This window comes from Bombina bombina, chromosome 2 (assembly GCF_027579735.1).
Source record: "Bombina bombina isolate aBomBom1 chromosome 2, aBomBom1.pri, whole genome shotgun sequence".
Taxonomy (NCBI): Eukaryota; Metazoa; Chordata; class Amphibia; order Anura; family Bombinatoridae; genus Bombina; species Bombina bombina.
Window position 1 is genome coordinate 595,140,484 of NC_069500.1, and position 27,214 is coordinate 595,167,697.

At 38.5% G+C, this 27,214-nt stretch overlaps 1 protein-coding gene across 1 annotated transcript in view; it reads right to left on the minus strand.

The window, feature by feature from the left end:
• Positions 1 to 241: 241 nt before the first annotated feature.
• The window catches only part of LOC128647193 (transmembrane channel-like protein 2-A), a 306,013-nt gene continuing 279,040 nt past the window's right edge, over positions 242 to 27,214 (minus strand). The window contains exon 19 of the mRNA XM_053699975.1: positions 242 to 1,319. Within this exon, the coding sequence (XP_053555950.1) occupies positions 1,114 to 1,319 (206 nt within the window). The 3' untranslated portion in view covers positions 242 to 1,113. The remainder of the gene's footprint in view (positions 1,320 to 27,214) is intronic.

Genomic DNA, 27,214 nt, shown 5'->3' on the forward strand with positions numbered 1-27,214 from the left:
AATGTATGCAGATCTATTAATAAAACAATTATCCCAAAATAAAAGGAAAACAAAACCAGATTTCAAAGGTTCATTCCACAGTAGCCCTGGCCCTTATGATTAAAGGGCCACTAAACCCAAAATCTTTCTTTCATGATTCAGATAGAGAATAGAAATTTAAACAACATTACAATTTACTTCTATTATTTATTTTGCTTAATTTTTTAGATATCCTTAGTTGAAGAAAAAGCAATGCCCATGGTGAGCCAATCACACCAGGCTTCTATGTGCAGCAACCAATCCGCAGCTACTGAGCATATCTAGATATGCTTTTCAGCAAACAATATCAAGAGAATAAACAAATTAGATAATATAAGTAAATTAGAAAGATGTTTAAAATTACATTCTCTTTCTAAATTATGAAAGAAAAATGTGGGTTTCATGAGCCTTTAAGCACGGGTTACAATAGACAGATAACATTTTAAAGATGATCAGTAAACTTATAAAACTTCCTGACTATTCTGACTGCTTCTGCAGAATCACTCTGTATAGGTGATGGTAACTGGTACACGGTCCCATTTGAAAGTTTGCAAGCAGCATAACTCTTCCAAGTATGGCCAGAAAACTTACAAGGTCATAGGTTGAAATAACCATGCAAAGATCAGTTGGAGGTTGGGTCTTTGCAGCAGTGAGATTGTTTTACTGAAAGTGTAAAATGTTTTTTCTTAATTCTCTGTTGGAGCAGACGTCTTGCTAAAACTATTTTAGAAAGGTAAACAATTAAAGTGACTAAAGTACAGAGCGGAGCAGTGTATTTTAAGACTCCTGAGAGGTTTTTACTGATATTACCAATACTGATTTGGTTTTATGAGAGTAAGAAAGAAATACATGTTTTTTTCTATATACATAAAACATAAAGCTATTAGTATTCATCAATAGGAGCATATAATTATGTTAGTGCTTGAGAGTAGCATAATATAACATATGTTACTATCTCTATCATTCCCCATACTGATAAGTCAGATTTTGTGTAAATCTACACTAATACACGCATGAAAGCTACACTTATTTTCCCTCTGTGATTGTGTCTTTTAATAGAGTATCTAACAAAGTTTGTTAAATTTTAACAAAATTTTATGAGCGGCGGCGGTATTCTCCTCTCCCTCTTCCTGGTTGTTGGATCACTGGATTCGTTCTTTGATAGGCAGATGAGATAGATTGGTTTATTTTAACAAGTGGTTTTGTTATAAGCAAACGAGGTGCAGCTGATGCAGGTAGAGTTTGTTTGTCTGATGTAATATTTTTGCTTTTCTTTGATAGAGCTTGATTTTCTGTTTTTTCTGTCAAATATAGAAAGAGACAAAGAAACACTGTTAAAATTAAAAGGATATTTTGAATAGGTTGTATGTGCTTACCTCATAGATACATAAATGTAGGTAACACACCTTAATATAGGGATAGGGGTTAAGAACCACACCTACTTAATTAACAATTCACCTGTGCATACACACACATTTTTCTACAGTGTTACTTGTCCTAGAGGAGGATGCGCCAACTAGTGATAGATATATAGTAATACATATTTAAAAAAATAACTATTACATATTGTTGCAAAAATAACAACAATTACAGAGTATTAGATACAGAGACTAATCCTATTGAAATATTTACAAAAAAACAGATAAATCATATTCTTTATTCATACCAACAGGTGCCATGGTTTCCAATTTATTAATCCAGAATACTTCCTTCTGTTTTAAAAAAAGCTCCCTATTACCACCCCTTCTGGGTGAACTGATCTGGTCAATTATTTGAAACCTAAGTTGACATACCCTATGTCCTGCCTGAACAAAGTGTTCTGCTACTGGATTTTTTATTTTGCCATTTCTGATGTCAGATTTGTGTTCACATATCCTATCATGGACCATCCTAGTGGTCTCCCCGATGTAACTCCGCCCACATGGGCATTTAATCATATAAATGGCAAATGTGGTTCTACATGTGAATAAACCCCTGATGTTATATTTCTTGCCTGTACGTGGATGATAGAAAAATTTACCCTTCACCATACTATTACAACTAGCGCAGCCTAAACATGGGTAACATCCCATATTTTTATCTGTAATATAGCTCTGCACTTCAGTTTTAGCAGTACCTATATCGGCCCTGATTAGCCTATCTCTAAGATTCTTACTTCTCTTATAGGCCGGCATGAATCCTGACTGAAACTCAGTTACATGAGGGTTACATTGGCTCAATATGTGCCAGTGTCTCCTAAGAATAGAATTAATGTTACTGCTTAATGAGTTAAACTTTGTAACAAAGACAACACGGTTTTGTTTCATCTTAACTTTAGGTTTTGTTGTCTCAAGCAAGCTGTTACGTGACACTGTTGCCACTTCTTCAATTTCTTTGTTAACTAAATCACTAGGGTAACCCCTCACCGTAAATTTGTCACCCATTTGGTTCAATCTCTGTCTCACAAATTTGTCCTCTGACACAATTCTTCTCACTCTCAAGAGTTGACTGCGAGGTAAAGACCTTTTAAGGGATTCTGGGTGAAAGCTATCAAAGTGAAGCAGGCTGTTTTTGTCAGTAGGCTTAGTAAACAGATCTGTTCCAAAACTATTGCCTAATTTATAGACTTTAGTGTCAAGAAATTCAATACTTTCCTCACTGTGCTTTAGTGTAAACTTAATATGTGTAGTTGCACTATTCAGCTGATTAACAAACTCCCATAAGGATCCAATGTCGCCCAACCACACTCCAAATATATCATCTATGTAGCGCCACCAAGTGGCGCCACATAGAATGAAGAGATTGTTCTCAAAGACAAATCTCTCCTCAAAGATGTTCATAAATATATTTGCGTATGTTGGGGCGACATTGGATCCCATGGCCGTACCCTGTCTCTGAATGTAAAATTCATCTTGAAACAGAAAATAATTACACCTAAGCACAATTTCAAGAAGTTCCAGAACAAAATCAATTTGACAACTATTGAACGTGCTGTATTGTTGCAACACTTTTTTTACTGCTCCTATACCAGATGCATGTGTTATAGAAGTGTATAGACTTGATACATCTAGAGTATATAAGATACTTTTCTCAGTTGCAATGTTTAAATCATTTAATTTAACCAAAAAATTACTGGTATCTTTAATATAAGAGTTAGATAATTCTACAAAAGGTCTTAAAATGTGATCGAGATAGATAGAGATGTTAGAACACACAGAATTCATGCTGGAAATAATAGGTCGCCCTGGGGGGGCCTGTAAATTTTTATGGACCTTAGGTAAGGTATATAGTACTGGTGTTTGTGCATGTTCACGAGATAGGAACATAATTTCCTTTTTACCAATGATGCCATTTTTAAAGGCAAATAAAACCTTTTGATTAATTTCCTTTTCGATATTAAAAATAGGATTATATGGTAAACATTGGTAAACCTCGTTATCAGATAATTGGGACTTAATTTCTTTCACATAGTAATCTTTATCAAGAAGAACTGTTGCTCCGCCCTTATCTGCAGATTTCAAAATAACATTTTTGTTCATTTGCAAAGATTTTAAAGCTTCTATAGACCTATTATCCAAATGGCCCTTATTCTGACCCTGAATGGCTGCATATTTATTAACCTTTGTCTTTTTTAGTACCTTATGTTGTAAATTTTTTACATCATCTAATACCAATTTTGAAAAGATGTCAATACTACTATCATAATTAGCTGGCATGTATTTACTTTTAACCTTAAGACCAAGATTTTTAAGATGTAACTCACTAGAATTTACTCCAGCATTATCAGATCTATCACCATAACCATCATTGGAAAACATAGATTTTAATTTTAATGTCCTAAAAAATTTGAACAAATCTTTCTCTATCTCAAAAAAATCACATTTGGAAAAAGGGCAAAAAGAAAGTCCACGTTGTAATAATGAAGTGTGTATGCACAGGTGAATTGTTAATTAAGTAGGTGTGGTTCTTAACCCCTATCCCTATATTAAGGTGTGTTACCTACATTTATGTACTGACATGACTAAGGACTAGAGGTCCGAAACGTTGTCTTTTTTACTTCGAAATATCCCAATAAAGATGGAATTTTCTACATAGTGGTGAGTGCTGCTGAATTCTTTGGACTGTGTTACTATTTTAAGGGTTTTGTGTGGTACCCTTACAGCTTGCACCACCTTTTTATCTCAGTGCTGTACCATTTGGACTGTGTTATATTATTACCACACTGGTAATTTGCACTTGATACTATGGATACAGTGACCGACTTAGTCACGAATCATGGAGATATACATTCGAAGATGTTTGCCTACACTGAGATGGAGGCTGCACGGATTACCACCCTTGCCCGTGGTTCCAGAGACTTTCCAAAAACTCTGCCTGTGGAAGTTTCCTCCAAACAGTTTGATAAGGTGTCCCGAAAAAAACTTGCCTGGGAATTACACTCTACTACACTGGCCGAATATCACAGAGTGGGGCGCATTCCCCGTGGCCTAAGGATGAATGTGAGACCAACTCTTATGCTTAATAATGCTGAATACTGTGAGAAATTTGAGTATATTTTGAACAAATGTTCATTTGATCTGATGGTCTTAACTGTGGACTGTTTACAAAAAGAAATTGACACACAGCAGTCTGAATTGTTAAAACTTGAATTAGAATTAAAGGCAAGCTTAAAGATGGACGATCTAAATAAATTGATGGAGACAACTAATAAAGCTGTGGCTGAACTCCGCTCTGTGCTGGAAGCACGGAAACGTACCAAGTTCCTTCGCAATGAGGAAGATTATTCACTGGGGACAGTGTATCGTTGGAGATCGGAACGGACCGGAAATGACGTCAGAGGTACTTCCGGTTATCGGAGACGGAGATACAACAGACGCCGACATGGCGGAACACCGAATACGAGCCAGGATTTGGGGTCCTTAACGGGGGACTCGGAGACAGACGCAGGATCAGACGTGGGGGTCGGAGACACAGGCATGGCACCCTGAAGGAGCAATCGGAACAGACGGAGAGCAAGGGTGAATCACTAGTTTTAAATTTATCAAAGGTACAGATTACAGAGACTGAATCTTCATTATTACAACGTGGACTTTCTTTTTGCCCTTTTTCCAAATGTGATTTTTTTGAGATAGAGAAAGATTTGTTCAAATTTTTTAGGACATTAAAATTAAAATCTATGTTTTCCAATGATGGTTATGGTGATAGATCTGATAATGCTGGAGTAAATTCTAGTGAGTTACATCTTAAAAATCTTGGTCTTAAGGTTAAAAGTAAATACATGCCAGCTAATTATGATAGTAGTATTGACATCTTTTCAAAATTGGTATTAGATGATGTAAAAAATTTACAACATAAGGTACTAAAAAAGACAAAGGTTAATAAATATGCAGCCATTCAGGGTCAGAATAAGGGCCATTTGGATAATAGGTCTATAGAAGCTTTAAAATCTTTGCAAATGAACAAAAATGTTATTTTGAAATCTGCAGATAAGGGCGGAGCAACAGTTCTTCTTGATAAAGATTACTATGTGAAAGAAATTAAGTCCCAATTATCTGATAACGAGGTTTACCAATGTTTACCATATAATCCTATTTTTAATATTGAAAAGGAAATTAATCAAAAGGTTTTATTTGCCTTTAAAAATGGCATCATTGGTAAAAAGGAAATTATGTTCCTATCTCGTGAACATGCACAAACACCAGTACTATATACCTTACCTAAGGTCCATAAAAATTTACAGGCCCCCCCAGGGCGACCTATTATTTCCAGCATGAATTCTGTGTGTTCTAACATCTCTATCTATCTCGATCACATTTTAAGACCTTTTGTAGAATTATCTAACTCTTATATTAAAGATACCAGTAATTTTTTGGTTAAATTAAATGATTTAAACATTGCAACTGAGAAAAGTATCTTATATACTCTAGATGTATCAAGTCTATACACTTCTATAACACATGCATCTGGTATAGGAGCAGTAAAAAAAGTGTTGCAACAATACAGCACGTTCAATAGTTGCCAAATTGATTTTGTTCTGGAACTTCTTGAAATTGTGCTTAGGTGTAATTATTTTCTGTTTCAAGATGAATTTTACATTCAGAGACAGGGTACGGCCATGGGATCCAATGTCGCCCCAACATACGCAAATATATTTATGAACATCTTTGAGGAGAGATTTGTCTTTGAGAACAATCTCTTCATTCTATGTGGCGCCACTTGGTGGCGCTACATAGATGATATATTTGGAGTGTGGTTGGGCGACATTGGATCCTTATGGGAGTTTGTTAATCAGCTGAATAGTGCAACTACACATATTAAGTTTACACTAAAGCACAGTGAGGAAAGTATTGAATTTCTTGACACTAAAGTCTATAAATTAGGCAATAGTTTTGGAACAGATCTGTTTACTAAGCCTACTGACAAAAACAGCCTGCTTCACTTTGATAGCTTTCACCCAGAATCCCTTAAAAGGTCTTTACCTCGCAGTCAACTCTTGAGAGTGAGAAGAATTGTGTCAGAGGACAAATTTGTGAGACAGAGATTGAACCAAATGGGTGACAAATTTACGGTGAGGGGTTACCCTAGTGATTTAGTTAACAAAGAAATTGAAGAAGTGGCAACAGTGTCACGTAACAGCTTGCTTGAGACAACAAAACCTAAAGTTAAGATGAAACAAAACCGTGTTGTCTTTGTTACAAAGTTTAACTCATTAAGCAGTAACATTAATTCTATTCTTAGGAGACACTGGCACATATTGAGCCAATGTAACCCTCATGTAACTGAGTTTCAGTCAGGATTCATGCCGGCCTATAAGAGAAGTAAGAATCTTAGAGATAGGCTAATCAGGGCCGATATAGGTACTGCTAAAACTGAAGTGCAGAGCTATATTACAGATAAAAATATGGGATGTTACCCATGTTTAGGCTGCGCTAGTTGTAATAGTATGGTGAAGGGTAAATTTTTCTATCATCCACGTACAGGCAAGAAATATAACATCAGGGGTTTATTCACATGTAGAACCACATTTGCCATTTATATGATTAAATGCCCATGTGGGCGGAGTTACATCGGGGAGACCACTAGGATGGTCCGTGATAGGATATGTGAACACAAATCTGACATCAGAAATGGCAAAATAAAAAATCCAGTAGCAGAACACTTTGTTCAGGCAGGACATAGGGTATGTCAACTTAGGTTTCAAATAATTGACCAGATCAGTTCACCCAGAAGGGGTGGTAATAGGGAGCTTTTTTTAAAACAGAAGGAAGTATTCTGGATTAATAAATTGGAAACCATGGCACCTGTTGGTATGAATAAAGAATATGATTTATCTGTTTTTTTGTAAATATTTCAATAGGATTAGTCTCTGTATCTAATACTCTGTAATTGTTGTTATTTTTGCAACAATATGTAATAGTTATTTTTTTAAATATGTATTACTATATATCTATCACTAGTTGGCGCATCCTCCTCTAGGACAAGTAACACTGTAGAAAAATGTGTGTGTATGCACAGGTGAATTGTTAATTAAGTAGGTGTGGTTCTTAACCCCTATCCCTATATTAAGGTGTGTTACCTACATTTATGTACTGACATGACTAAGGACTAGAGGTCCGAAACGTTGTCTTTTTTACTTCGAAATATCCCAATAAAGATGGAATTTTCTACATAGTGGTAAGTGCTGCTGAATTCTTTGGACTGTGTTACTATTTTAAGGGTTTTGTGTGGTACCCTTACAGCTTGCACCACCTTGTTATCTCAGTGCTGTACCATTTGGACTGTCTTACCTCATAGATAGGCATAGGGGGATATTTATCAAAGGTCTAGCGGACCTGATCCGGCAATGCGGATCAGGTCCGCCAGACGTCGCTGAATGCAGAGAGCAATACGCTCTCCGTATTCAGCATTGCCCCAGCAGCTCTTGTGAGCTGCTGGTGAAACTCCGCCCCCTGCAGATTTGCGGCCAATTGGCCGCCAGCAGGGAGATGTCAATTAACCTGATCGTACTTGATTGGGTTGAATTGAGGCAATGTCTGTCCGCCTGCTCAGAGCAGGCAGACAGGGTTTTGGAGCAGCAGTCTTTAGACTGCACAGACCCTCAAGCTCCATACGGAGCTTAATAAATGGGCCCCATAGTGTTCATTTAAATAATTATCTGCCTAAGGCCTAGCTCATGGTGGGGCCTCTCATAGGATCATAGAAAAAGTGTGTGGTGTTTTTTTTAATGTTTTTTTTTGTCTCTGAGACAGTTATTTTTCAGTTGTATATTATCCCTGCCCACCCTTCTCCTGGCACTCCCAGATATTCTAACCTTCACAGCCTACACACAAACACAATATCTCTTCCATTGCCCCCCCCCCCCTTCTGCATTCCCCAGCGTGGTGGTTTCAGCCTCAGTGTAATCAGAAGGCAGGAATTAACAGACGCCAATGAACATGTAATAGGGAGATTTGGCTGCATGTAGTCTGGTTATCATCAAGTTACTTGTTGGCTCCCTCCCTACAGCTCACAGCCAGACACGGCTGTTTAACGCCTTTGCTAACAACATTTCTTATACTCTCTATTCTCTCTACCCTTCCTTTCTCACCATGTCCCCACTCTCTTTCTCTGCTTCATTCTCTCTTACTCTCTCCCCTCTTTTTCATTTCTCTTTTTCTCCTCATTATTATTAAGAAATTTGGTGCAATGCAACCCTGAAACATTAAATTATTATCTAAATCTATAAAAAAAAGGGGAAAAAGCTTTGTACACAACCAATTATGCAGGACCATATTTCGAGCTAGAGTATGAGTGGCTCACTAACTGTTGCACATCCGAGAAAAGGGGTTTATCGCGGGTGTTTGCATGGGTTGGGTTTTTCATTCATATTACAAGTTGAAAGTAAATGCGATTGCTTAAGCTCAACTTAAATGAACGCGCGTCTGGTTAGCCCAACCTTAGAGCTTTGGTAAACTGTTTTACAAAACAAAAAGGTGTCACAAAACACATCACAAATACATTACAAATTTCAATTTCACTCATAATAACAACATCTAATGAAAAGTATACAAATATATATATATATACAGCACACAGAGAATGTCCAGCACTCACTTACAAGCTCTCAGCTAAGATTAAAAGCAAAAATGGAAGTATTAGTTACCACATCTGGCCAAATACTCTCTGTGTGCTGTATTAATTTGTTTTGTAATTTTCCCTATGGGTCTTACACCTAGACCTGTCTGGGGTTAACTTTCTGTCACTCTGGAGACAGTGCAGCTTCCTGAGAGTGCTATTGTGCACCCAGGGCTGTGAATGTTGTAGGGTCATGGCATGTGTACCCAGTCCGGTCTGAGAGTTCAGTCCCCTGCCGTGTTTGTATATGTCTAGGGTGATTACATAAGCCTGTGCATCCTTCACTTGTTCCCAGTTTGTTGGATTGAGAGCTTGCATTGTGTGGTTGTTTAGGGACTCAGGTTTTGGAAGAGACCTTGAAGTGGTACCTGGGCTTATCCCATTTGACCAGATGCGGTAACTAACTCTTCCATTTTTGCTTTTAATCTTAGCTGAGAGCTTGTGAGTGCTGGACTTTCTCTGTGTGCTGGGTTAATTTGTTTTGTAATTTCCCTATGGGCCTTGCACCCAGACCTGTCTGGGGCTAACTGCCTGTGACTCTCTGAGAGTGCTATTGTGCACCCAGGACTGTGCATGTTGCAGGGTCATTGGATGTGTACCCAGTCTGGTCTGAGAGTGCAGTCCCCTTCTGTGTTTTTATATATATATATATATGTATATATATATATATATATATATATATATATAAATATATATATATATATATATCAATGTAAATATTTGTATAGGAAATTAGCACGTCTAGGCAAGAATCCCCGCTTGCTTTTTCCCCAGAAATAACTCATATACAATGTTACCAATGCAAACGAGAATTCTGGGTAAGTTATGCAAATTCTCAGTTTTTTTGCTTCAAAAATACTGTTTTAACACAGCTATCCTTTTAACAGGATTATAGCAGCAAATCAGAAATCACTCCTAGACAGCCTGTTTCATTCTATTTGGAACTCATCAGTAGGAGATAGATTTCTGGTTGCTGCATTGATAAAGCTATTTTCAAGGTTAACCCAAAATTCATTAAAATTATGAGGGGAGATAAAAAACAAATTAAAATCCTCCATGTCTCAAAATTAAATCAATGTAAATATTTGCATAGGAAATTAGCACATCTAGGCAAGAATCCCCGCTTGCTTTTCCCCCAGAAATAACTCATATACAATGTTACCAATGCACAAGAGAATTCTGGGTAAGTTATGCAAATTAGATATGCAAATTCTCAGTTTTTTTGCTTCACAAATATTGTTTTAACACAGCTATCCTTTTAACGGGATTATAGCAGCAAATCAGAAATCACTCCTAGACAGCCTGTTTCGTTCTATTTGGAACTCATCAGTAGGAGATAGATTTCTGGTTGCTGCATTGATAAAACTATTTTCAAGGTTAAACCAAAATTCATTAAAATTATGGGGGGAGATAAAAAACTGAAATGAAAATCCTCCATGTCTCAAAATTAAATCAATGTAAATATTTGCATAGGAAATTAGCACATCTAGGCAAGAATCCTGCTTGCTTTTTCCCCAGAAAGGTATAGATATATATTGTACCAAAATACCATCAGATATATGATGAAATATGTATTTGTGAATAAATAGAACATATTCTTTTATGTGCAAAACATTGGAATGTGAAATGTTCATATTTTCATGTCGGGTTAGCGCACTTGAGAATATGCAATTGGGTTTGCCCGTGAATAGGATATTTTCCCACTTTATTTGCTCCAATGACTTCTATGGTGGAATACCTTATCGCGCATGATATTCTGAGTTAGGCTTTTTTGAACTACAAAACCTTCAGAAATACAAATGTAATCAAACCTTTGTGAATATTTCTGTTTGAATGAATCAAATGAAATTGATATATATAAAGCAGACCTTTATTGCTTATTCTATACCCATCAGAACCATTGGTATGCTAAGGTCTTGACAACTCTGCATCACCAATTATATATTATTCATCCTTAGCAGTAACTAACCCCTTTCTGCAAAACACAGAGGGCAATTGTTAACCCCTGTATATAAACATAGCAATATTAACCACTTTCCTGGACAGATACATATAAAACAATAATAAAGTGTTAACTGGTCCCCCAATGTACTGATCAAGAGATTTTCCCCCCATTATAATTCATATAGAATTATATGGGGAACAGTATTCCCATCTCACCTTTCTATAATCATCCTACAGGTAGTCCGGACAAGGAGTTGGGTAATCACTGCAATGAATGCAAGCTAAAAGTTTTAGGTATTTTTTATTTTACAAAAAAAACTATATATGATGTAATTTCTTGTGGGTAATTAAAGAAAGATCTCATTATAGCAGTAATGACTAAAAATTGCCTAAATAAGCTTGTGGCACGTGCACACTGGGCAGTGGATGGTATTAACCAAAGGCAATAAAACACAACAGCAGCTTTAACATAAATAGTTTCAAATGTAGTAGATACTGGGGGGTGCGATCCGATATACGGTGTAGTTTTCGACGCAAGTGAGGGAACCCGTGCCGCCCATAATTTCACCTCACACATCGGGGTATTACATATACTGCGCCATTAGATGCTAAACTGGCGTAAGTAGGACAAACTGGCGATCTTACGAAAAGTGCGCAAATACACATTTTAGTCATCGCAAGTAACTTACGCCTGTATTTTGTCCACATAAAGTCTCAATAAAGTAGTAGTTTTATGCAAATTAGGCTAACACTCGTAAAAATGAACCGCGACTCCATCTAAAAATGCGACACGTAATTACGCTATTCAAAAGTCATATATAAACCCATGCGCAGCCGCCATTTTCTTCAGTGTGTTTGGATGGTTCGTTGAGCTACAGCACACTACAGTGAAGTGGAGGATTAGTCAGAGTAGAGAGAGAGGCGCAAACAGAGGAGTTAGTTAGGTCGCATTGTTGGTTGATTAAGCTTGTACACTTACACATATTGTTACATATTGCACACATATTGCATACATACATATATAAAATACACAACACTTTTTTTTCTAACACCTCACACATTTTATTTCAATTTTACAGTGTGATAGACTGAGTGTTTGGTTGTGATTGTGTGTGATTGAACTGGGAGTGAGTGTGAGTGTGTGAGTGTGTGTAGTGTGAGGATGGCAGGGAGAGGTAGGGCGGAGGGAAGGAGGGGAGAGGAGTGGCAGGGAGAAGAGTATTGTAGAGGACAGGAGGAGCAGTGGGGTCCCCGTCAGGGAGTAAGTGGAGTGGAGAGAGGGAGAGCTAGAAGGGATGATGGGAGGGGAGATGCCCGAGAGCCCCAGAGACCAGACACATCTAGAAGAGGGACAGAGGGTGCACATGGGGACAGAAGGGGGGAGGAGGGAGAGGATAGGGAGGAACCCACACCAGGGACATCACAGGGAGCAAGCCAGGTATCCACAGAGGATGAGAGGATGAGACATCCAATCTTCTCATTCGCTGAAAATGTTGCCCTAGTTCAGGCCATCATGGACAATCACAGTGCCGTCTTTGGCCAGGAGAAGGGCAAAGGCAGTGCCAAAAGGCGTAAAACAGCATGGTTGGCGGTAGAGGATGCCGTCAACAGTGTGGCCCCGCAGAGGAGGACTGTTGAGGGCCTTAAAAAGTGGTGGAATGACTGCGAGAGGCTTGTGAAAGAAAAGATGGGGCAGGAAGCTATACACCAGAGGAGAACAGGCGGTGGTCCACCCCTGGACATAAAATACAACACCTGGCAGGAGATGATACGCAGGTCCCTGAGTATCACAGCAGTCCGTGGACTTCCAGGGGCTCGTGACTCAGGGGCTGCAACCACAGCACATCATGCTGGTGAGTAACATCCCACACACCAGTATTATATGTATTTGAGATATAACATCATTTAATGTCACACATTCATGTACACAAGGAGGAGCATGGTATTTGGCCTACTAACAAAAACATCTACAATTATATTTGACATTAATGCTACTTAACACAATGCAATTCATGATATGAGGTGGAATAGTGCAATACTAACATGTCTCAGAGTAACACAGGCACAAGCCACATGTAGAGTTTTCAGTAAAGGGACACTATAGCCATCACAATACTTTTAGCTCAGAAAGCAGGTTCTGTGCTTACATCAGGCTAAAGTAAATTGTGTGACCATAGTGTCACTTAAAGAACACATTTTTTACATCATTGACTTGTACACATAACTATTGTATGAAACACATACCTGTATACTGCACATATTAAAATCCCTCATATCACAAATCACAATGTGCACCTGCATGTTATAGAGTTTGACATGAGAATCAGTATAGGCCCTAGCATGTATCAATGTACATTGTATGCCCACATGGACATATATATGACTGTACTAATCCCTCTCATCATTTGACTCCTCCACAGAACCTCCTGTTACGAGGATGCAAACAGGCATGCCGCCACCTCCACCACCACCACCAGGCACAGGCATGCAGCCACCACCACCAGTCTTCAGGCAACCACATGAACATTATGCTCCCAGGCATGAGCAGGGTTGGATGGCTTCAGTTGAGGACCCGGAAGTGATGCCACCACCATTGACATATGACCCCTGGCAAGATTCCTGGCCAGAGGAATATTCTTCTTTTGGCTTTGAGGGGGAGGCAAGACAGCCACAAAGGGTCCATGTATTTACCCCCCAACACAATCTCAGGGCAGTCATGGCTTTTACACACATGGTATGTCACAAGAAGTGCCAACTGGACAGGCTGAGTGGTCACACACTGGTCATCAGTGTGACTATCAATACACCCTGAGAACTCCACCATCCTCTTCACTTGGGAGAGCTCCACCATCCTCTTCACTTGGGAGAGCTCCACCATCCTCTTCACTTGGGAGGGCTCCACCATCCTCTTCACTTGGAATAGCTCCACCATCTGCAGATGAACATATAGCTGAAAGTACTCAAGCACCTGCAGATGCAGCTGAAGATGTCCCACAAGCACCTGCAGATGCAGCTGAAGATGTCCCACAAGCACCTGCAGATGCAGCTGAAGATGTCCCACAAGCACCTGCAGATGCAGCTGAAGATGTCCCACAAGCACCAGCAGATGCAGCGGAACCTGCACCTCAAGCACCTAGAAGCCCTGCTGCTCAAGAGCCTGTGGTATGCATTGTATTCTCACCTGGGTGAGGAATACATTGCACTCCAGAGGAGGCTCATAACAAGCTGCGAGAGCAGACAAAGAGGCCAAGAGAGGTTTCACAGGAGCCAAGAGAGGTTACACAAGCGTAGCATAGAGCTGCAGAGGGACATCGCAGCATCATTAAGTGGAATTGTTCAAAACCAGTCACAGATGATGCGAATTCTGTCTGATATGCAGATGCAGATGGACAATAGATGGCGGGAACAAAATCAACTCTTGGGTGTGTTGGTTGAGCACTTTACACACCAGCAGGACACTGCCTCCAGCCTATCATCTGTGGCCAGCACTCCAGCAGAAACATCTGAATCTTCTCAAACCAGAACAAGGAAATCCACTACAGTCACCTCAGCCCCCTCATCCAAGAAGCCTAAAAAGAAATAAATATTCTTATAGTTCACCATAAATCTTGTCCTCTGTTATTTACCATATAATTGTCATCCACATCCATGTGAGGTGTGTTTTAGTACACTAATATTGTTAAAACATATAATAAGGCCTGTGTGGAAATGGCCCAAAAAAGGTAATATTATCATGTTTATGACATATTCATGTTCTATAAACCACATCACATAGTTGTGTATGAAGGGTACATATAGTAATATTCACTTATAAGATATAAATCAAGGTTTCTCACATCCAATAGAAATTGACACATGGCATGGGTATATATATATATAAATAATAATGTATTTACAGAAGGTGTGAATATAAGGTATAAACATCCATTTTCATTCTTCTTAATGATAGTCAATAAATCATAGTGACCTAAACATGAATTAAACAAATGAGATATTTTCAGTAATTAAGGTGGTTAAGGGAAGGGTGGTGGGATGTAGTAGTTTCACTTACATGCAGTGGATATCCGCAGTATGTAATTCTATGACCAACTGCAGCAGGGGCAGCACCATGACCAGGGACCTCAGCAGCAACTATAGAATCAGCATGTGTAGACAGAACAACAGGGGCTTGTAGGGCTTCTAGCACCCCTTGGGCCCCATGATGCACCCCTTGTGCCCCATGATGCTGCCTCTCTATGGAAAGCATGGTGGCTAATGAGGATGTGCATTGGCGGGCTTTTTAGGCTTCCTGTTGAGAGGTTGTGCTGTTTGTGTGGTTTGACACACGTGCAGGGGCAGGAATAATAAATGCTTAGAAGAAGTTTCTGTTTGAGATCAAGCGGCTGATATGTATGTGATTGAGCATACGTTTGTTAGGCCTTCAGAGAGTTACGTTGGTTTTTAAGTCAGTGCAAGGGTTGCTGCACCTGCAATTTGTGGCGAGATGAGAATGGAGTAGATTTTCTGAATTCTGCATGCGTAAATCCTTACGCTGTATATTGGATACCAAATTGCGCGTCTTTTCTATGTTAGTCTATGGGTAAAAAAAATACGGGCGAAGGCTGAAATATACGCGCATAACTTGTATGCTACGCCGTATATGTGATACCAAAAATGTGCAAGAACTGGCGTCGCCGGCTTTTGCGGGCGACGCTGCATATCGGATGGGGCCCTGGGTTGGCCTTGTACGAAAGGGCCAGTGTTCAGTAACAAGGATTTCAACACAATAATGAATGAATAAAATGCTTCAGCTGTGCAAGATTTATTATTATTACCAATTGATGTGTTTGGTACAGTGGGAAACTTCTGATTTATTTACCAATACAAGACTATTTAATGTACTTCTCACAATGGACAATACAGTCATTTAGTTACATTCTTTGCTGCATTAAATAAATTAGGCTTAAATTCCCATAGATCAAATGGCCATGTGTTCAGGTTTTCATCACATTTTACATTGCACAAATGAATCATAATGCACAGTGATAAATCTGTTATCTGCACAGAAAATAACATCTTATTTGTTTTACCATTCTAATATGATGCTGGAAAAAATATGATTTAAAGGGGCAGTAAATGAAAAATGAAACTTTTGTGATTCAGAAAGAGCATGGGTTTAAACTACTTTCCACTTTACCTCTTTGATCTAATTTGCTTTGTTCACTTAGTATCCTTTGTTAAAAAGCATGCCTAGGTAGACTCAGGAGCAGCAATGCCCTACTGGTAGATGGCTGCTGATTGGTGACTACACATATATGTCTATTGTCATTGAGTCAACCAATGATTTCAGTTAGCTCTAAATAGTGCAATGCTGCTCCTTCAACAAAGGATACCAAGAGAAAGACGTAAATTAGAAGGCTTTTTAACATGCTATGCTCTCTCTTGGCCTCATGATTTAAAAAAAAAATCTCCTGCTTGGAGCGAACTTGCAGTGTAGACTTCCCAGGGGTTGAACTCACAGAATGCTTAAAGAAAAGGGGCGGAACCCTCCAGCACTGTGAGATCTCTCATGATATTCTAGACATTCAGGGCCGCCACTAGAATTTTGGGGCCCCTGACTCAACCATTGATCAGGGCCCCCCCCCCTCCTTTAACATGTGCAATTTTTGACCAAGTGACTAAAATGTATATGCACTTTATTCTTAATTGTCTATTTAAACTTGGAAATGTTGTAAAGGTAGTAACATACACACACACACACACAGACACACTCATACACTGAAACACACAAACACACTCACACATAAGGATTCACATATAGACACTCTAGCAGACATGCAAAGAAACACACTCAGACACAGAAACCCAAACAGACACTTAGCACTTGTTTACATTGACCTGACAAGTAATGAGGTAAACTACAGTTTTGTAAAAAAAAGGAGATTTAGAAAACAAAATATGGAGTTCTGATTATCTTTTTGTAAAGGAAGATGACAACTAAATTATGACAACAGCATGCAGTGGTTGAAAGGAAGGGCCCTGAACTGCCTAAACAATAATTTAAAGGTTAAATGGTGGAGTGGTTACTTCCGGAAAGGTCTTGTTAGTCTCAAAGTCTGTAGAAAGATGTGAATAATTAGTAGTAAGGTCAAAATGTCCTAAAAAGGAACAGACAATGGACACACACACACAAACTCAAACTTGCACATACACCCATGGAAACACCGACAGAGAAAGCCTCAAAAAACACACAAAGACATATACACACATACACACACAGAGACACCCACAGAAAACACACAAAGACATACACACACACACACACACAGAGAGAGACAACCACATGAAAAACACAGAAAGACATACATACACACACCCTCACTGAGACATCCACAGAAAACACACAAAGACATACACACACCCTCACAGAGACACCCACAGAAAACACATACATACATACATACATACATACACACAAACACCCTCACAGAAACACCCATAGAAAAAGCTCAAAGACATATGTACACACCCTCACAGACATCCACAGAAAATGCACAAAGACATACACACGGTAACACCCACCCTCACAGAGAGACCCACAGATAAAAAATACATACACATAGAGACACAAACCAAAGCACAAAGACATAAACACATACACCCACAGAAACACTCACAGGAGGAAACATTTATGCACCTTGCATCCCCTAAATCAACAGTGTGCGACATGCATGATAAAAAAAATGCAGAAATTAAGAGATCACTTTTTAAAGAATCATATTTGTAAATGTGCAAACAAAAATAATTCTGTGAATTCAAAATTGTACATCAATGAGCTGGGTAGATGGCTAGATGAAGAAAAGTACCTTTAAAAGGTTGACATATGTTTGTTTGTTTTTTTCCCATTTTCCCCAACCAAGAGGACCACTTCAAATATAGTGCACAAATTTTCCCATCTGTCAGCTGTACTTATGGATTTTGAAAATGCTGTACTCTATATGGTCTTGGTGGAACCATAAGCTGTGGTACTCATACCATTAGATCTGGTTAAATGCAGGATTTAGGCGTGTTGGTATGTATTTCAAAACTAAGTCAGCTGTAGTGTAAACTGAACAGTTTTAAGTTAACCTGTCTCATTTCAAACAATGAGCAATCTTAGTCTGAGAGTATAAAATTTTATGCAGATGTAAAAATCTTAGATAAAATGCCTCCTTGCATCTGGAAAGTCCTTGCATAAAGGGGCAGTAAACTGGAATGTAATATATATATATATATATAGAATGCATATCTGCCAAAAGGGCATCTACCATTTGTGTATTGAGGAGGAAACATTTCTGCATGGTTTTAAATATAGAATTTCTACAGCATTGTCAAATAATCATAAATACACTGCTGCTAAAAAAATGTGTTTTTATGGACCCCTAGCCCCACCATACAACTACTACCACACTGAAGTTACAATCCAAAATTGCACAAAGAAATAAAAAACATTTGCTAAGTAAGTCCTACCTCCTCTTCAAATGAAAGTGTTCTGCCGTCTGACTCAGGCACACACTGTACAAAGTGCCAAGTCTGTCTCACACTGAGCATAGTGGTTTAGTGCACACTAAGAAATCTTCTCAAATGCTAATACTTTACTCCTTGTAATAACATTTTCCATGCTCAATTAGCACTCTGCTATAGTACCCACTGGTGGCTGCCAAAATTTAAAAAAAAAAAAAAAAAATTTTTTGTTCTTGCCTCATGGCCCCCCCCTGGCTCATTGGGCCCCTGACAGGAGTCACCCCTGTCACCCCCTGATGGCGGCCCTGTAGACATTCACATTCTTCTATACTTGTCTAAGGGACGTTCTTTGCATTTCTGTATGTGAAGGAGAAACAAGCCCAGCACAATATAGCACTGCAAGATATGAGAGCTTTGTTACACTTACACTTTGTGCTTTGTAGTTTATATTATTTACACTTCAGACTGGGTCCTTTCAATATTATTACATTTAGGGCTAGATTACAAGTGAAGCGCTATCGTTAGCGCTAGGAGCGTAAATGCAATTGCGAGGTATTCTTTACGCTCAAATCCATATTACAAGTGGAGGGCTATCAAAATTACTGTAAATTAGTTTGCAGGAACTCGCAATAATTTACGCTCCACATATTTTCTATGGGAAGCATAAAGCAATAATTACATTAATGCGATAGTGCAAGTACAATCACATTTACCGCTCAAACTTTTTACATGACTTTAAAGAGTTTGTCCAGTTGAAACAGTACTACTAGCCCCTAAAATGCCATCCCCCTACATCACAAACTACCTAAATAAAAATGTAACCCCTAAACAGCCATCCCCCCACATCGCAATAACTAAACTATACTAATAACCCCTAAACCAACATCTCCCACATCACAAAGTAATACACCAACATCTAAACCCCTTAACCTAACATCCCGTAGCTTAACCCAAATTAAAATACCCACAAATTTACAACAAAAAATCCTTACTACCTTAAAAATTACCTGAAAAAAATAAATAAAAACCTAATCTTACCTTTTAAAAAAAAAAACTACCATTACTAAAAATAAAAAACTACCATTACTAAAAATAATAAACTAGCATTACAAAATATAAAAAAGTCTAACATTACATAAAATAAGTCATTGCCAAAAAAAATATTTACTCCTATTCTAATACCCCCCCAAAAAACACCCCAAAATAAAAAAGCCCTATTCTAAAACTAAACTACCAATAGCCTTTAAAAGGGTCTTTTGTAGGGCATTGCCCTAAAGTGAATCAGCTCTTTTTCTATAAAAAATATTAACACCTCTAACATTAAAAACTATCTAAAAAACCCTAATCTACAAAGTGCCCTGAAAAGGCATTCTGCTCTTTTGCTGCCCATTAAAACAACCTAATCTTAAAAAAAAAACACCCAAAAAAACTAACACTAGCCCCCAAGTTGGTACTCCATCTTCATCCTGGCGGTTGTCTTTCATCATCCATCTTCTACTCTAACGGTCAATCTTCTTATCTTCTTCCTGGCAGTGGATTCGGGCAGCAGTGTTGTAAAAGCTCCAAAATAGATTACTGAACCGAACAGGAAGACAGAGAATATTGGTATTTCAGCTGCCATCCTAATCTAATGGGGAACCTACCATCTGCATCTTTGAGACATCTTTCACTATGTAGCAGAATGTCCATTTGAAACCCCATGTCATTACAGATCATACCGAGTGGCCAGCCTGACTTAGCTAGTCCTAGAACATTGTGGGATCCCATGTTGCTCTGTAGACATAATTGAAGTTTGTTGAGGAGATTCTTGTGGTTCCCTGGATGGGCTTTCATATAGACTCTGATATTCAAAGACTCTCCAGCTTGGAGAGAAATTGTAGTTCAGAATTCACAAAGGCTGAACTCACTGAATTTTAAAATGCATTTAAGCTTTGCACTATCTCTTTGTAATTTAATACATTTAAATTTTGATTTAGCAGTGATGTTATACATTCTGATTATGCTTTGAAAGTTTCTGTGTTACTTTAATAAATTGGAATCATACTTTGTATAAAATTACATTGCACTGTATTTTTTCCATTGTAAACTGTCAGTTTCAGAATGTGGGAGGGACAGGGCAGTTCTCTAGGAGTTCCCAGAGTATGTCGGAAGCTCTCTCACCAGTCTTGTATTTTAAACAAGCTGGTCTTACAGATTTGTCTTACCAGCTGTATGCAGGTGATGTTTGCTCAAAATTCACAATACACTTATTTTAACTAACAGAAAAGTAATACATTCTAAAATATAGACAAAAGCAAGTAAAATTGTAGTAAAAACATTTCAGTTTAATTTGGAAATGGTGCAAACAGAGCCCTTTTTTCAGCCCCAGGTGTTCTCCAGCTAGCTTCTCCCTACCATGTGAAATTTTGTATCCCAGAGAGCTTCATTGCTTTCTATGGAAGGTATCTCTCATCTCTCTTGGATTTCCTTCTATTGGATTTTATGATCCTGGATGGAAACTGGCAGGAATGTAGTCACTTTTATTTTACATGTATCACAAGAATACATCTGGAGAATATTTCACCTTAAAATAAGTCAAATAATGATTTAACTTGAGTGATGTCAGTGCTCAATAGTGCTAATATTTTTGTGCCCTACTTGTAATCTAGGACAATGTGTACAATGTTGCTTTGTAAAATAAATTACAGTATACACATATGCAGTATGCACTCAAGCCAAAAGAGGTAAAGAAAGGTCTGACGTGTTTTGGCTCTCACCTTCATCAAAGACCTAAAATCATTACCTCCTGCCTGTATTCAAATATCAATAGCCTATTTCTGATTGGTGGTGGGACCTCATAAACACCCACCGCTCTTCACCCCTAATAATCCAAAACTGGGTAAGGCAACGGGATTGGATTAACATGCCACACCCAGGAGGTACAGAGTTATAAGGAAATTAATATGTACTGTTTCAATAATCCCAATCTATAATAAAAAGATATATATGTGTGTAACCGTCAAAGTGTAATGAGTAGAAATAAAAAAAAAACAACTGTATTATTCATGTTCTTTTAACGTCACACATTAATATTATCATCTGCTATATTGAAACCAAGTGCTTTAGGAAGAAGACCTGAAAAGTTTTTCTTCTTGGCCCCAATTCTAAAAAAAAGGTCTCTGGGCTGGTGAGATTTTATAAGAATGCTCGCCAGTCCTTTTTTCCTGGTGTAATTATATAAAGCCACTTTTTACCCTGAAAACAGGGTGTCTCATTGAGGGGCATATACTGCATTTTTATATGGAAAAGAGAGGCGTACATTACAAAGTGCACATCAAAAATCTTAATTTAAAAAGCATACAAAATTAATAATTTAACAAAACATGCAGAGAAAAATTGTATTGTTTAAATGCATCAAAATTGTAAAAAAAAATTGTTCACTGAAAATCGTATTTTATCAAAAACAAAATTTGTAGATAAATACACAGGAAAAAATCATATAAAATATCCACAGCGTAATTTTTTTATTTAAGTACACTGGACGTGCAAAAAAATCAAGAAAATACAAAGGCATCTATTTATCTAGCTGTCAACCACAAATACGCTGGAATTCAGAAGCGTATTTGTGGCGAGTCTGATTCCCCTTAATTATCAAACCCTACAGACCGGCAAAAGTAGTAATTTATGACATAACATACGATCCGCCGACCTCAGTCTGACACAGATTGATGCTTACGTCATTACAGATGTTCCGAATGCAAATTCGGCACAATCTGACTACTTTTGCAAGTTATCAAATGTCTACCAGTGTAATGTCCCTTTAAATCCACACCTCCTTCTTTTGCTATAAAACCTCACTTCCTGTTTTTCTCATTGCTTGATTATTTTGTTTTCTGGCTTATGAATTGGTTCACCCTCTTCCTTAGCTGCATCTCTTGTCAAGCCCTCACTAACTACCTACTGAACCGAAACTACATTTCCAGCTACCAGAGGTTCAACTACCTTTCCAGCTCTACCATCTGCAGAGTTCCGGAGTCAGCCTGTATCGCTGAATCTCACACAGCGGAGTCTCCGAAGTCACTGCCGGAACTACTTCCTGTCTGACTCACTGCTTCACATCGCCGCATTAGAGGACGCCTGACGCGCTCCCGATGCTGCAACCACAGCCTGTCAGCTGTCTGAGCCTCCGCTTGTCCCTCAATTCCAGTCTACGCTTCCAACCATTCCACGGGTGTCGCAAGTATATTTAACACAGCTTGCCTGCATAAACTGTTCGCACTTGCATACCTTGCTCTTTATCTCTGTGCTGTTACCACTTGCTACGCTCTGCTTAAAGCTTATTGTTATGTGTGCAGTAAACCTGTATTCACCTCAGGAACACTTTCTCAAAACTGCATATCACTATCTTAACCCCCAATATCTGCATACCATCAGATACACAAGGGTTGTTTTCCACTTTCTTATCTGTCCATTACGCCTTGGGAAGTTCACATTACTATTAACTGGCTGTATTTTCTCAGAACCAGGTGGTTCAATCATACCCCTTGGAGTTTGATTTCACAGCTACAGACTTTGCATTACATAATAATCAAGCCTTAAAAACAATATTTAGTAATGGATCCCCAAATAGTGAAATCTGAAATAGACACCTTAAACCAGAAAGTGGAATACCTTGCAAGGGCATTACCTGATCTGCAAACTGAGAATACTGCATTAAAGAATATGGTTAAAGACATAGTTGCACCAAAAATTCCAGAACCACCAGAACCTCAAATTAACCCCCCAGCTTTGTTCTCCGGTAAAAGAAGTGAGTTTAGAGACTTTAAGAATGCTTGCTTACTTTATATACTATGAAACCTAAAACTTACTGTTCTGACAAGATAAAAGTATGCACAACAATCTCATACCTTACTACTGAACTCAGGTCATGGGCAAACCGGTTATTTGAATCCAATAGCCCCATCTTGGAGTCTTTGGATCAATTTTTTGCTTCTATGGCTGCTTTATATGAGGATAGTAATACTCAGATTCATGCAGAGACTAAATTGAGAGCCCTCAAACAGGGAAAACGCCCTGTAGAAGAGTTTATAACTGATTTCCAAATGTGGGCAAGTGGCAACTGATTCCCAATGGAATAATATATCCTTAAAAAAAACAATTCAGATAGGGACTTAATGATATACTAAAGAATGAGCTATCCAGATTAGAGACAATACAAGGTTTAATGAAGCTAGCAACTACACTAGACCATAGATTTAGAGAGAGACGCTCTGAAAGACTTTTAACAGACACACCCTCTAAGAGACTCTTAGTCCCCACTACCGAAAAACCTAACTATCAACATACACCTATGGAAATAGGCATGATTAAAGGACCACTGACAACTGAGGAAAAGACTAGACGACGACTTTCTAACCTCTGTTTATACTGTGCGAATAAAGAGCATACAGTAGCAAGCTGCCCCATCCTACACCGTCAAAAGAAGGGTAAGCTAATAAACATATACTCTACCACGTCTAACATAGATCAAAAATCACTCACACTCTCTCTATCTTTACAGTGGGACCTCCAACAAATCAAGACTGACGCTATAATTGACTCAGGGGCTTATGATTGCTTTATAGATGCTACATTTGTTGCAAAGAATAAAATACCTTGTATTGTTAAGCAAAAACCTGTTTTCATAAAAGTGATTGATGGATCTCTAATACGTAACGGTCCTATAACACAGCATACCATGCCATTATTGATAACCACATTACAGGGACATACAAAATATCTCAGCTTTGATGTTATTCCATCCGCACTCCATACTATAATACTGGGATACACATGGTTAACTAAACATAACCCTAGCATAAATTGGGTTACGCCAACTGTTAGGTTTGATTCGCATTATTGTTCATCCACTTGCTTCCCACACCAGATAATAGGGACCTTAAATACTGATATTCCACCTTATTATCAAGATTTAACTGAAGTCTTTGATCTAAAGGAGGCCGAGGTACTGCCACCTCATAGGGTGTACGATTGTCTCATAGACTTAATTCCTGGATATAAAATCCCCTATGGGAAAATCTACCCCCTCTCACAAAAAGAGTTGCAACACTTAAGGGAGTATCTAGATGACAACATTAGGAAAGGCTTCATAGTTCCCTCTGTTTCACCCGCAGCAGCAGGGATATTTTTTGTTACCAATAAAGATCAGTCTTTAAGACCAATCATTGATTACAGAACACTTAATTTGATTACCGTAAAGAATCGCTATCCTTTACCACTCATCCCCGAACTCCTTGAACGCCTCAATGGAGCTACCATCTTTACCAAACTTGATCTAAAAGGGGCATATAATTTGATTAGAATCAGGGATGGGGATGAGTGGAAAACAGCTTTCAGAACTAGGTACAGCCTTTTTGAGTATAAAGTGATGCCTTTTGGGCTCTGTAACGCCCCAGCCACTTTCCAACATTTCATTAATGACATTTTCAAAGATCTAACTGATGCATGCATTATAATTTATCTTGACGACATTTTGATTTATTTGAGAGACACACAAGAACATATAAAGCATGTAAGGTGGGTCCTGACACGCCTCCGTGACCATAGACTTTTTGTAAAAGCAGAAAAGTGCTAATTTCATGTAAAGGAAATAAAGTTCTTAGGATACGTCATCACCCCAGACAAGGTATGAATGGACCCTGAAAAACTGACAGCAATTAAAAATTGGCCCAGACCCACTAACCTTAAATCTTTGCAGTGTTTTAGGGTTTGCCAATTTTTACCACAAATTTATATATAACTTCTCAGCTAACGTAAAACCACTCACTAACTTGACAAAGAAAACTGTTAAATTTCATTGGACACCTGAGGCCGACCAAGCCTTCAGTTTTTTAAAAGACTGTTTTACAACTGCCCCTATTCTAAGCCTACCAGACCACACATGCCAATTTATTGTAGAGGTGGATGCCTCTGACACAGGCTTAGGAGCAGTTTTATCTCAAAGAACTGATGAAAAGAACCCAACACATCCCATCGCATTCTACTCCAGAACATTACTTCTAGCTGAGGTAAATTACTCAATAGGCAATAAGGAGTTGTTGGCAGTAAAATGTGCATTGGAAGTTTGGAGGCATATCCTAGAGGGCACTGACAAACCTTTCCTGATTTACACAGACCATAAAAACCTTCAATATTTAAGACATAATAAAACTTTATCTTCCCGACAAGTCCGCTGGTCTCTTTTTCTGGATAGGTTTAACTTTCAGATAATTTATAGACCTGGTACTTTAAATACCAAAGCAGATGCCCTATCCCGATTAACTGACGAGAAAACACAAGCAAACCATCCTCAACAATTAGTACCCCCCACATAAAATAATTGGTAGTTAAACAACCTTGAACTTGACATTCTTAAGGCTTTAAAGTCTGATACACTGCCAACACATCAGCAGCTCATAAAAGAGACCAATGGTCTTTACACTTTCCAAAAGAAAATATACATACCACAAAAACTCAGACATAGAATCTTAGATCATTACCACGATAACCCCATGTCTGGTCATCAAGGTATATATAAAACCAAGGAACTCCTACAAAGGTACTTTTGGTGGCCTAATATGGCCAGAACCATTCAAGATTATGTCGGCACATGTGAGACATGTGCAAGATATAAAACAGAGAAGAAGAAACCCATTGGTTTCCTTACTCCTCTACCTATACCAGATATTCCATGGACAACTATTTCTATGGACTTCATAGTGGAACTTCCACCTTCACACAATCATAACACGATCATGGTTGTCGTTGATCATTTGACTAAACTTGCGGAGTTCATTGCTATAAAATCTCTACCTAGTGCTACCGAAACTGCTGATGCATTCCTGAAAAATATTGTGCGCCTTCATGGGTTGCCAAATTCAATCATTACAGACCGCGGCACACAGTTCACCTCTCACTTCTGGAAGAAATTATGTAATCCCTACACATACATCCTAGGCTTTCAACTTCATACCATCCACAGATGAACGGACTTACAGAGAGAGTAAATGGAATACTTGAACAATATCTAAGATGCTATGTCACTCACCAACAAGGTTAATTCATCTACCCCTAGCCGAGTTTTCATATAACTCAATTTCTAGTTCAACAAAAATGACACCGTTTTACGCAACTTATGGATATCATCCACAGTCCATCAAGCTACCGCTAGGTGTTTCCTCCTCTCCTTCTGCTACCACCTATCTACATGTTCTGCAGGACGCTCTCCAGCTCCTAAAAGAGCATCTACGAAAAGCCAAGGCTGATCAACAGCACTGCTATGATATCAGACACCGACCAAGTCCAGATTATAAGTTGGGCGACCTCGTTTGGCTCTCCACTAAGTATTTAAAATTGGTTATACCTTCAAGAAAACTGGGCAGTCAGTTTATTGGACCATTCCCAATCATACGTATCCTTAATCCATCAACTGTCGTACTGGATCTACCGGATAAATACAAGATTTATCCGTCTTTCCATGTTTCGCTCCTCAAACCCTACAAGACCAGTGCTGAATTTCAACGTTCCAAGACCCCACCTCCATCTGTCGCTTTCGAAGACCATGAAGAATATGAAGTAGACTGTATACTTGATTCCCGTATATGTCGTAGGCGGTTACAGTATCTGATTCGTTGGAAAGGATATAGACAAGAGGAGGATT